This window comes from Artemia franciscana, chromosome 5, assembly GCF_032884065.1.
Source record: "Artemia franciscana chromosome 5, ASM3288406v1, whole genome shotgun sequence".
Classification (NCBI taxonomy): Eukaryota; Metazoa; Arthropoda; class Branchiopoda; order Anostraca; family Artemiidae; genus Artemia; species Artemia franciscana.
Genome location: NC_088867.1, coordinates 12,729,394 through 12,743,451, shown reverse-complemented (window position 1 = coordinate 12,743,451; position 14,058 = coordinate 12,729,394). Strand labels below are relative to the sequence as shown.

The 14,058-nt window shown below is 36.1% G+C and overlaps 1 protein-coding gene across 1 annotated transcript in view; it reads right to left on the bottom strand.

The window, feature by feature from the left end:
• LOC136026988 (carbonic anhydrase 12-like) overlaps positions 1-11,851 on the bottom strand; it is a gene marked incomplete in the record, with an annotated part of 95,660 nt that extends 83,809 nt beyond the window's left edge. The window contains 2 exon segments of the mRNA XM_065703865.1: positions 323-494; positions 11,718-11,851. Coding sequence (XP_065559937.1) covers positions 323-343 — 21 coding nt within the window.
• Positions 11,852-14,058: the final 2,207 nt, after the last annotated feature.

Sequence of the window (14,058 nt, the reverse complement as noted above, 5' to 3'; positions counted from 1 at the left end):
AATTGGATTGAAAACACACACAAAAACATACCCGCCCACCAAATTGCTTAACAATTGATATATATATATATATATATATATATATATATATATATATATATATATATATATATATATATATATATATATATATATATATATTCAATCAATTCCAGCAAATCCATTGCTGGAATTGCTTCAATCCATTGCTTCAATTCCAGCTTGGTCCCGTTTACAAAGTATTTTCGCTGTCTGATTGAGTTAAATGTTCCAAAATCCTTCTCTACCTTTCTTTGTGATTACCTATTGACTCATCAGAAACATAATTTTAGTGTTTACTTACTTTTTTTTGTTTCCTCTTCATAGCGTATTAAGTGTTTCTTCTTTAACCAGCTTTAACTGTCCTTCCTTTCTTCTCCTTTATTAAAGCACAAAGTTTAAATATTTGCAATGCTCAAGCTTTTCTTCTGGGCCTCATGCCTCAATTGAATGGAATCTGGTTAAATTGTCCAACGCTAATACATTGATAAATGAATGAATAAATCAATGAAAGAAAAAGGCTAGTTTCATATACCCAGAACTAATTCGGGAGTTGATGATGTGGCCCAGATTTTAACTGGGTGCCAGCACCTTCTTCATCTATGAAGTAATTTTTCTAAGGAAGAAACTCTTGAGTTCAAAGGGATCCTGCAGACAATTTTGAAAATGACGACTGTTTTCGTTTCTGAGTACGTTAATGAAGAGTACGTTAATAAAGAAAGGATTGTAATTTACAATAGTTATTGCTTTGTTTTTGTTGGGAGGGGAAAAAATAAATATTTATGTTTTTTACCTTGTAATGTATCGATAGATAGATAGATAAGCGTATTTCAAAAGCCCATGGGCCATACCCACACAAAAATATAAATAAATAACAAAAAAGCTAAGAAATTAAACAACAGTACAAATTACAAACACGCACAGAAACAGAATACAACGCAAAAATACCTAATCCAACGACAAAAGAAATTAATCATATAAACTTTTTCTTCTTACTAAGGATTATCTATATATACTCCCACTATTGTGGCTGGGTTACTATTTTGCTGAATACCAGGAAGCATGAAATTAATCCCGTGCAAATAATTTTCCCGCAAATCAAAGAGCACCGGGCATTTCCAGAGAAAATGATCCAAGTCTTCATCCTCGTCTTTATAAAGGGGACAAACATACTGCCTATCAGGACCAACTATTTTTTTATCGAACTGTTTTTGCCTGTTCTGGATTAGAAGACAATTCGCCCTAAGCTGAAGCCAACGAAGTAGAATCATGGCCGGTAAATTAAATTTAAAATAAACCTCCTCTCCAAAACTAGGTTTTGCCTGATTATTATGTTGTAGAGCTGTAAAACCTAAAACCAGCCCTTGCCAATGCTAAATTTCCTGACTCTCTAATATAAATCGTATCTGGCTTTCCAAATATGTTGGTATATCACTAGAGCAAAGACCATTATTCCATAAGTAAGGCATTCCTACTTTTTCTAGTAATTATTTAATTTCGGATGGCCACGAGGTTTTTAAACGACTTTTCAACATCTGGTCATTTGACGCTCTTACTAGTTTGTCTTTATTACTCTTAATTAACTTCAACCAGAACTTAAGCATTAAAATATACCTACGCAGCCTTAAAGAAAACATGCCCATATCACCTTTCAGAATCTGCGAATGAGTTGTCTGATGTAGACCAAACACTCTTTTATAATACTGGAGCTGAAGGGACTCAAGTTGCTGTACCGTTGCTCCATCCCATATCTCTGCTTCATATTCTTTCATGGGTAGAATTTTTGTATTAAATATTCTTTTGTATATTTTTAGGTTTTTAATCCACATTATCATCGGGTTTCTAAGAATTGCAGACACGGCCACTCTACCTCTCTTAATTATTTCATCAGCTTGACTCTTCAGGCTTCCCTTTTCCGATAAGACAAAGCCTAAATATTGTATTCTTTTACTTATAATTAGTTCCTTATTATTAAATTTAAACCTATACTTTTTTTGCCACTTGCGATTCAGAGGCCTTGCGATTCATTTCTAGGTAATCTTTGGTTCTTCTTTTTTGTTTTTGCAAAGATTGCGATTCATGTGTTGTATGGTTAAATAAGAAAAAGCACTCCTTTAAAAAAAAAATTATTGAATAATATATTATATTATTAAATAATACGTTGCATAGCCTGGCTTGGATTACAACCAATTTATCATGTCATGTGAAGACATTCACCACCTGCAGGCGGATCTCCAACGAATCGGTGACTGGATGAAGAAGTGGATCATGGAAATCAATACCCAGAAAAGTCATATCCTCACTCTGGGTCCACAAAAATTTTCGTCCTCATACTCTCTTGGTTCTGCTGCACTCACTCTTAGTAAAGAATTCTGAACTGAACTTCAGTAGCCACTATGAAGCTGTCGTCAAGAAGGCTTCCAAAGTTGCTAGTATGATCAGAAGAAACTTCTCGTGCGAGGACGACAAAATACTTGCTACGCTCTATAAGTCCCTTGTCCGCCCGATTCTTGAGTATGGACATTGTTCTACAAGACCATACTACAACAAGGACATAGATGCTCTCGAAAATGTTCAGAGGAGGATAACTAAATTCTCCCCCAGGTAACGTTTCCTTCCCTACGAAGAGCGGCTTAGAAAGCTTGAAATCCCAACCCTCGCCTACAGATTCCATCGTGGTGATCTTATTGAAATGTACAAGCTCTGCAATGGAGCCTATGATAACGTACCAGCCGAGAGAATCGTGCAGTTCAATAAAAATCATCTCCGAGGACATTAGTACAAAGTGATTACGGAGCGATTTTACAAGGACATGGGCCGATGGACTTTCGGCAACCTAGTGGTTCAGCATCGGAACAACTTACCAGAAAGAGTAATCTACTCCACAAACCTACTGACATTCAAGAAGGAAGTTGATGAATATTATTCAAGTGAATATTTCTCCTTGTGCAAATTCAGAAGAAATGCAAATTAAGATTTTTATTTTGTAGAGGCTTAACGGCCTGCCATCAAATTTGCGAATATATTATTATCATTATTATAGAGTCACTTTTAAATACAGAGAAATATGCAAAGCTATGAGAAGGGGGTGGTTATTGATCATTAAACCACTGACTGACTGTGGGCAGAACCTCTTCAAGCCAAGAATGTTGTCAGATCCCGAAAGCAACAAATGAAACAAGGGCTTGCAATGCAAAACAAGCACACTAGTAGCAAGTATGTCTCTATAATTACCCAATTGTAATAAGTAGAGACAGTGGTTATAAGTTAACAGAAGATATTTTAGAGAATACAAGTTAACAGCCACCTTAACAGAAGAGAAAATAAATTCAGGGTGGCAGAGACAAGGTCATTAACTCAAGAAATTGCAGAATAGATTAAGAAAGAAAAATATCTTCTCACTCCAGAAATGTGTGAAATTTATAAACAAGAAATCGATGAATTCTAACTATGGAATTAAGTTGAGTGTTTATTTCAAAAAAAAATCTTTCATCATGATCATATGTTTTTTCTGTGTATAATTGTGCAATTTTGCAAGTTGTATAATTGTCCGATTTTGCAAGTTCCATAAATGTTACCGATCTTACTTTTATTTGCTCGTTCTTACGCCCAATTTTAACCGAATTACTAAACTATTTTAGATAAATTTTCTCGTTGTTTGAACAATTTGCTATATTAAACCAGAATCTGAAAGCAATTACCTTTACGTTAAACCATACATGAGAGTCTGGTATGGTGATTTAAACTACCAAAAGACCAGTTTAGTAACTGGTTCCAACCTAACATTACTCAAAATATATCTCTTCTTCTATTTAAGAATTTTAAGCTCAAATGCCACAAAATTGACTTTCACCGATATCTTCTACCTCCTTTTAAAGAATATTCCTGAAGTCGTTGAATAACACACTTGGGACACACAAACCTGAGACCCTTTGGAGTTTTGCCTAATTATATCGAGTATCAGCCTTGACCTACGATGAAATTTTGAAACGACCCCTCTCAACACAGCTAAACCAAAAAAGATATCATCTTATACTTATACTTAATGAATTTTGTGCTCTAATCTTACTCTAACCGAGGTCTTTTTCCTGCTTTTACAGAAAATCTCTTAACTTGTTCAATCCCAATACCTGGGACGCCCAGAGCTCCGAGGCCACAGAGTCTTGCTCAGTTACTTTGAGCATTTTGCTTGACCTACAATAAAGTTTCGGCAAGCCTCGTCCTAAGATTATTGAAAAAAAAAACTATCTGAAATGAATGGTCAAATGTATGCTCGGTGTCTCTTGCTTGACCCATGATGGTAATTTGACAAGAATCATCCTAGCACTATTCATAAAAAATGTTCTGTTGGTCCATCGTAAAAAAAAAAAAAAATCTACAAACCTTTTTTTCTACCAAGCTGAAAGCAGGCTTCGAAAGAAGCATTTTGTATTGTACAATTGAGTAGAGCCTCAGTGACACTACAGTTATTCTGTTCTTGCATCCTTCATTCCTTACGACAATACATCAAGACTGCACAGTTTTGTTAAGCTGATTGGGCTCACGCTTGCAAAGCTTCCTCAGTTGTTCAACCAAGACACAGTGTCAAAAGATAAATTGGTTAAGACTGTAGAGCAGTAAACACTCATTGTAAACACTCTTTTAAAACGAAAAAGAATTTTCATCAGCCAACTATTGACGTCGATATACATCGTCAATCAAGGAAGACTTCCACCCATACTGTCAGCTGCTCGATGCCCGAGTGACACTCCGTAGACTTAGGCCTGTTCTGACAAAGTCTGGCACCATGATGCAGTCCCGCTTGTTCAGTGCTTAGGCGAGAACTGCATGAACGTAGCTGAGGACCAGCAGAGCCGAGACGAGTGGGGGCTTAAACAAACTGGCAGCGTAAAATCAAAGCGAAGCAATCAAATTCTGATTAAATATTTAATACCAATGAATTTTAGTCAAATTTTTTTTCTTACTTATAAGCTTTTACTGATCATATTTGAATCTCAGCTTTATTTTTAAATTTAGTTTTTGAACTCCAAATGACCGAGGCAGTGCATATATCGCACTACTACTTCTCGTGATGGACCTAAGGCTGGTCATTTCATTAAAATTAGATTCCATGACTGCTTGCACTTACTTTTTTTTATCTAACATGTCGAATTTAATAGGAAACGGTTCTCCTACTTTCATTTTCTTTTTTCAAAAGAAATATTGTTTTGAAATTCTGACTCAATTTTAGGTTGTCTAAAAAGTTTTGGCTACGTGATTTTGAGGTCATAAGGCCTTTTAAGCATAAATTTTAGGCAGTTCAAGGGGTTATATAAGTATAAACTTATATTCCAAATTAATTTTGGAATAAGTTACAGTTTCGTACTTTTTCCTTGAATTTAGTTTTTATGTGTTTTTGGGCAAAACTGAAGCCTAAAGCAACTCTAAAGCAGATGTTTGTTCTCAGAAGGTCTGAATACATAGTTAAATACCCTTAAAAACCCGCTCAAATCCAAATCATTTATTTTTTTTATTTTGGGGCTGACATTCCAGCCCTTAGGTACGATATAGGGCATTTTTTGGTTTTAGATTTTGCGACAAGATAAAAAAAAATTCGAAAAGATTTTGCAAACTTTTAATAAGTTGTTCTCTAGATTTTCTACACATTTTAGTGCAAAAAACATTTGTGTTGCAGCTTGTCCGTCCTCAGACCGTAGAATGACTAGCCAAGCATTGCTAGTTGAGTTTAGCATGTAAACATAATAAAAGGGCTTATCAAAATGTTATTTATACCTTTTTTTTAATTTTAGTGCTATCATACAGCTTTTGTTCTTTAGATTGAAAACAAAAAGCTATTTATTCATTCATATAAACAAAAGCCAAGAGCTCATGTGGCACTTGTGATGAGGTCGGAAGAGCCAAGAGCCAAGAGCTTCTTCCCACCAAGTTTCATTACGATCTCTCCTCTCTAAGCACTTTCCAAGATTTCTGGTTTCCCTGTCTTAGTCCCCCAATGTCACTAGATCCGGTCAAGATTTATAATAAGAGCTTTGAGACAAGAGATCCTTCTAGGCATCCAATTTCATTAAGATCTGATAACCCGATCGTAAATTGAAAATACCTCATTTTTTCTAATTTTTCTAAATTAATCGTCCTACCACTCCCCCCAAAATGGTCAAATCGGGGAAGCGACTATTTTTAATTTAATCTGGCTGAGTCCTTCATACGCCTGCCAAATTTCAGCGATCGTTATATTGATCACGTATCTAGTTTCGGATCTTCTTCATGTAAAACTGGGGGTGGTCCGGGATTCGAATCTGGGACCTCTCACACCCTAAGCGACAATCATACCCCTAGACCAGAACCCATAATTAAGAAGAAGAATCATATGTTTTATCGGCAAATAAAATTCTTCTCAATTATCTTGTTCACTTGCTCCCCCCTCCCAAATGGTCGAATCAGGGAAGAGACTATTTCTAATTTAATCTAGTCCGGTGACCAGACTCTGGTCCTAGACACGCCTGCCAGCTTTCTTCATCCTAACTTATCTGGAAGTGCCCAGAGAAGCAAATCCCCTCAACTCCCCCAAAGAGAGCAGATCCGGTCCTGTTATTTCAATATTCTTCCCACCAAGTTTCATCCCGATCTCTACACTCTAAGCGTTTTCCAAGATTTCCGGTTTCCCCCCTCCAACTCTTGCAATGTCATCATATCCGGTCGAGATTTAAAATAAGAGCTCTGAGACCCTAAATATCAAATTTCGTAAAGATCTGATCACTCGTTTGTAAGTTTAAAATACCTCATTTTTCTATTTTTTCTGAAGTAACCCCCTTCCAACTCCCCCAAAGAGAGCCAATCCGGTCTGGTTATGTCAATCACGTATCTAAAACTTGTATTTATTCTTCCCACCAAGTATAATCACGAATTCTCTACACTAAGCGTTTTCCAAGATTTCCGGTTTCCTCATTCAACTCCACCCATTGTCTACGGTTTCAGTAAGGATTTAAAATAAGAGCTCTGAAACAAGAGGTCCCTCTAATTATTCAATTTCATTATGATCCAATCACCCGTTCGTAGGTTAAAAATACCTCATTTTTTTCTAATTTTTCCGAATTACCTAATTAGCCCCCTCCCCAGCTCCCAAAAAGAGAGCAGTTCCAATTTGGTTATGTCAATCATGTATCTAGGATTTGTGCTTATTCTTCTCACCAAGTTTCGTCCCGATCCCTATGCTCTAAGTGTTTTCCAAGATTTCCGCCCCACCCCCCCCCACCCCCAGCTCCCTACAATGACACTGGATCTGGTCGGGATTTAATAAGAAATCCTTCTAAAAGTCAAATTTAATTAAGATCCGATCACTCTTTCGTAAGTTAAAAATACCTCATGTTTTCTAATTATTAGCAAATTACCCCCCCCCCAAACTCCCCCAAATAGAGCAGATCCATTCCAGCTATGTCAACTATGTATCTAGGTCTTTTGCTTGTAATTCCCACGAAGTTTCATCCAGATCTGCACTCAAAGCGTTTTCCAAGATTTCAAGTTACCCCGTCCAACTCCCCCCAATGTTACCAGATCCAGTCGGGATTTAAAATCAGAGTTCTGAGACACGATATCCTTCTAAATATCAAATTTCATCAAGATCCGATCACCCGTTCGTAAGTTAAAAGTACCTCATTTTTCTAATTTTTCTGAATTAACCGTGAAACTCTCCCCCCCCCCCCCCAGATGTCCGAATCGAGAAAACGATTGATTAGAAAAAACTTCTAATTTGATCTGGTCTGGCTCCTGATACGCCTGCCGAATTTCGTCGCCCTAGCTTATCTGGAAGTGGCCAAACTAGCAAAACTGGGACCGAGAGAAATTGCGACCGCTATATGTCACTTGGTAAATACCAAGTGCCATAAAAAGTATGCTCAAGTTAGAAGGTAACTTGTAGATATGGCTGTTGAGCCAATATGCAATAAAGGAATTTTTCAGGTTCTAGTTAATTTTGGATTTTTCTTTTTGTTTTAGCACAAATCCTGCAGCAATGATATCTAAAATCTTCAACGTTATTTTTGCAAATACTTTATTTACACTATCTTGTTACTTTCGTCTAAGTCAAGTTGATCCTACATTTAAGAGTATTTTAACCAATTTATTTTTTAGTGTCACTCGCTTATCAAAATTTTTAGGTTATACTTATGAAACTAAAGTGACCGAGTTTTCTTTTGCCAAAAAAACTGCGCGAGTGATAAATTCATTTAGTTTAAATTGTCTCTACTCTAGACAGTTTATTGTGTTTAACGCCCTTTCACGTCAACTAAATTGCAAGCGATAAAGTTTGCTTGGAAGTTGCTTATTAATTTCCTTGCACGATGGCAATTTGGAATTTGGCTTGATAACTTCTGAACAGATTATAATGGTCAGTAAATCGTGGAGAATTCCCTCCTCAACGCCCTCCTCTTTACGCTAAAGTTTGACTCTCTCTCAACTCTACTTTTTTAAACAATGAAAAAACTTTAGCGTAAAGAGCGGGGCGTTGAGGAGGGAACAGCCCCTTTCGTATTCGGAGTAATTTCTGTTCCTTTTTGTTTTAATGTCACTCCTTACTTTCAGCTAAAAAAAAACTTGTTTTTTTTTTAATTTCTGAGCGTTTTTGAATTAATGCATGTTTTGATTTTGGCTCTCCGCAAATTAATAATTAAAACGAAATTTGCATATTAATTTATTTTCTTAGCTAAACGGATTTCTCATAGCTTTGATTGAGCGCTTTTTTGGCGTAAAGAGCGGGGCGTTGAGGGGGGAACAGCCCCTTTCGTATACGGAGTAATTCCGGTTCATTTTAATTTTTAATACTACTCCTTACTTTCAGTTGAAAAAATTTTTCATACTTGTTTTTCATGTTTTTTTTTTAATTCTAGAAAATCCTGCGCCCCCTTCATGGAAATTCTCTTCCCCCATGACAACTTCCTCAATAGAAATTTCACCCATATAACCTCCTCCCCTCAACCCCTCCACTCCCGACCAAAAAATCCCCCTGAAAATGTCTCTACACTTCCCAATAACCATTACTATATGTAAACGATGGTCGAAGTTTGTAACTTGCAGCCCCTCCCAAGGGAACTGGGGGGGGGTAAGTCATTCCAAAGACATATTTACTAGGTTTTCGACTATGCTGAATAAAATGACTATTTCAGACTTTAGATCCGGTGACTTCGGGAAAAAATGAGCGTGGGAAGGGGCCTAGGTGCCCTCCAATTTTTTTGGTCACCTAAAAAGGCACTAGAACTTTTAATTTCCGGTAGAATGAGCCCAACATTCTAGCAACCATTGGGTCAATACGATCACCCCTGGGGAAAAAAACAACAAACAAATAAACACGCATCCGTAATCTGTCTTGTGGCAAAAAAATACAAAATTCCACACTTTTGTAGATAGGAGCTTAAAACTTCTACTGTAGGGTTCTCTAATACTCTGAACCTGACTGTGTGATATTCGTTAAGAATCTATGACTTTTAAGGGGTATTTCGCCCTATTTTCTAAAATAAGGCAAATTTTCTCAGGCTCGTAACTTTTGATGGGTAAGACTGAGGAATGAAACTTAAATATTTAAAATCACCATTGAAATGCAAGTTTTGTGATGTAAGTATTGGTATCAAAATTCTGTTTTTTAGAGTTTCGGTACCTATTGAGCCGGGTTGCTACTTACTACAGTTCGTTACTGTGAACTGTTTGATAATTGACAGCTGAGAGTTGAAATTAAAAAAAAAATAATGTTTATAATGTTTGCATAACGGAATAGTGCTTATTAATGTTTACACCAAAGTGAACAAGAAAATCCAATAGCAAAATAGTCCGAACAATTTTGTTTTAAAAAAAAAACAACACTGCCTCCTTTATTCCTGCCATTACAAATGCATACGGTCATATGCAATGACTGACCAGGTCATCCCCTCATCCCCGGTAAATTTTCTTTGCCCTAACCATAGATCAATAGATCCATAGGTACAAAATACCTCCCATTAACAACGTATATGGGCCTATCTTTCATAATATGCATGATATATATATATATTATTTAAATGGCGCCCCAAAAAAAGCCGCACTAAGGACCATCGTAACAAATTTCCTTCTCCCAGCCACGCCACTAATAGTTAGTTTATGCAAGAAGCAATTGTTATTGATCTCAAAACGAATTAGCTGATTTCGCTTCTTAGTTATATTTATATTAAGACTTAAGCTTAGACTCTTAAAAAAATTTACATGGATACTTGTAACTATGCAGGTTTTTTAATATATATGTTTTTACTTACATTTTTAGTCTAGTTGGATAATCCCTTCAAAGAGAACAATTATTATCTGGCTACGTCCCTGACAGAAAATATGGGAGTGTGTAAGGTTTAAAAGTTGCATTAAACTTAAAACTTACCCGCCGTATCTAGCAAGCGTTTATAATGCATTTCCTGCTCCGCATCGACTCGCCCTTGCACCATTTTGGCCTCAAATGCCTTTTTGGCGAAATATTTAACCTCTCTGGACTAACAACAACTCCCTATCCTCGCGGTAGGGAGGTGCTAGTCCAAAGTCCGCGGTGCAGAAAAAAAGAGAGATATCAGAGGCATATTATTGGCGAAGGCACCTCTGAAATTGTCCTTCGTCGATAATATGCCTGGTACTACATATAATTGTCTTATTTGTATTTTTTTTTCTTTTTTTCCTGTCAGTTCTTCTTTGTTCTCGTTTTGTTTGTATTTGAGAAAATTTCTTTGTTTATTTCCCTTTTCTTTCTTTATACTCCATCAGTGTTGTATTTTAAACTTACGATGGGCAATAAATTGGTACATACATACATACATACAGAAGTGTTGCCTCTAAGTATTTCAGCCAGCTATGAGAAATGCATCTATAATTCTTACTGACTCTTAACACTGAAAGTAGCCCGCTCTTTCGATGGGCAATAAATTGATACATATATACATACATACAGAAGTGTTGCCTCTAAGTATTTCAGCCAGCTATGAGAAATGCATCTATAATTCTTACTGACTCTTAACACTGAAAGTAGCCCGCTCTTTCGATGGGCAATAAATTGATACATACATACAGAAGTGTTGCCTCTAAGTATTTCAGCCAGCTATGAGAAATGCATCTATAATTCTTACTGACTCTTAACACTGAAAGTAGCCCGCTCTTTCGATGGGCAATAAATTGATACATACATACATACATACAGAAGTGTTGCCTCTAAGTATTTCAGCCAGCTATGAGAAATGCATCTATAATTCTTACTGACTCTTAACACTGAAAGTAACCCGCTCTTTGAAATCTAGAGTCCAAGGTGCATTTCATTGTACAGTATTAACGTCTTGAAAAACTACGATGTAGTTACCGGCAAAATATATGAGGCTTAACACCCTCTGTCTTACCCCCTTCCCTGTGGAAAATGAAGAATTATACCAATTTATCACATTTTCAATCAAATAGCAGCTAAGAAACATATTCTTTCCCTAAAGATTTCCTCTCCCTAAAATAAGTTTGGAAACTTCACTTCATGCCCCTCCTCCTAAAAAACATAAGGAATATTACAGCAAGTTCATATTAGTTTTGAATCACCTTAAGTCTAAGAAATATATACACGGTTGCACTACCCCTGCATTACCTATATACGAGACGAGAGATAATATGACATTTTTTAAAAAGAGACTATCAAAGGCTCTCATAGAATCGTATTGACTTACAGCTTTTTGAGTCCTACTCTGTAAATCAGTTGACACACTTAAAGAAAAACGACGATTGAAAAATTACGAAGAAATATTTCTATATTTAGACACGGGTTTAACAAACCAACTGATAAACCTTGCGCTTAGTTTAAAAATGTGTCTCCAGTTTCGTATATCAAAGAGTGCAATTCAGGTTTTACTTCTTACGGGTCACAACTCAGAAAACAAGGTATATATTCAGGTCAGCTTCTGTGTTTGGCGTTGCATAGACTTAATTGATCCAACTTCATATCATTTTTCTCATATGTAAATAAAATATTTAACACTTTTTCAAAAATGTAAAATTCATATCAATTTCAAACAGTTCTTGGTAGTAAAATTTGACAAGTGACTTGGCAACAAGTGAGGAACGACTCGGCCTATTAGTAACCAAAACTTTAAAAAACAAAATTTGGATGAGAATAGATGCATCAAAGAATCTACTTTTTATGCTAATCCCAAATATATATAAAAACCATTAAGCTTAATGTTATCCATCAAAAGCTACAAGCCTGAGAAAACTTGCCGGAATTTTAAAAAGTGGAAAAAAAACATTAAAAGTAAAAAATATTAGTGAAAATCCCGTAAAGAAAACCAAACTGTACAGCTTTCAATCTCTCATTTTAAAATTGTGGAATTTTACATTTTCCCCAAGAAGAAAGATCACAGGTGCGTGTTTATTCGTATTCAACTTATCATAAAATAAACTGGTCATTTTTTTTTGCCGCAGATTTTTTTTTGTCATTACTAAGGCTGTAGTAGGACAACATGACATGGGTTTTCACTGCCCTCGGTCCAGTGTTGTGCCAAGTACTTCTTTTTTTACTTAAGTACAAGTACCAAGTACTCAGAGAAGTTTTTACTTAAGTAAAGTATTAAGTACTTCTCTAAAGATCTACTTAGATAAGATAAGATAATATTTATTTGCAAAAGGCTATCACAAGCTCTAAAGAGCCGAATTCGCTTTATATGTCACTAAAAGCTAAGAAAAAAAAATATCAAAATAGTACATTAAGTCAAACACTTAAAATTAAAAGGGATTAAAAAAGCAAAATCATCAAAGATAAAGGGCAACTTAACAATTAAATTACAAAAACATTGCAGTAAATAAAAAAAGAATAAAAACGGCAATAGAGGAAAGGGGGAATTTGGCAATTAATCACGAATTATTATTAAGGTGTCCCAGAATAAAGGGTATAAAACTTTTGCGAAACCTTTCTGTAACAGCATGGATCGGAGAGTAAGTTGGGATTGCTAAGGAGGCTGACCGGGGGAGTCGGAGTCTAATGGGATTGTGAAAATCAGGGAGTAAGTCCTCAGTACGGGGATTGGAAATGACTGATTTAGCGAAAAGCAGGTAAATTTTTTCCCTCCTTTCTTTCAAGGCGGTAATGCGCGCAGCTTTAAGGAGGAAGGAGTATGGAATTTTGCCTTCTTTGTAAATGATCCTGAGCGAACGCTTTTGGACCGACTCGATTTTGTCACTAAGTTCATTTGAAAGTTGCGAATGCCAGACCGGACATGCATATTCCAATAACGGCCTGATAAAGGATAAGTAAACACGGAGGGAATGTATCTTAGGACAATTAAATTTGTTTAGTAGCTTAAAAATGGATAGTGAAACATTTGCTTGTTTAACAATGTTGGATACATGTGTTTCCCACTTAAGATCATTAGAAATTGTGACACCAAGAAGCTTAACATGTTTCACTAGCATTTCGCTTGGGATCGGATCGCAAAAAGCAGGAGTAGATTTCAAGAAGTTGATTGTCATTATCTGTGATTTAGTGGGATTTACTGTCGTATTTAGATTCTTGGATTCATCCGAACATTGGGTTAGGATTTCAACGGGGACACTTTTAATATTCCTATGACATACTTCAAGGATCGACAAGTCATCAACATATTTCCATCTTTGGGGGGATTCCTTGCCAATTTCGTTAATCATGACAAGAAATAATAGTGGTCCCAATAAGGTTCCTTGAGGTATTCCACAGTACCTAGGGAGGGGGTTAGAGAAGGTATTTTTGTATTTTACAACTTCTGATCTGTCTGAAAGGAACGATATAACAATATTTACTAAGAGTGGGTCAATGTCAAAGTTATCATGTAGTAAACGAATTAGGATAGTGTGCTCAACTAAGTCAAACGCTTTTTGGAGATCGACTAAAACCAGGTTTAGCCAAACATTTGGTTTCTCTAGTCAAACAGTTCGTGGTAACGAACTGTAGTAAGGAGCGACCCGGCTCAATAGTAACCAAAACTCTAAAAAAATGGAAGTTTGATACCAATAGCTACATCAAAAGAATCGCATTTTAAT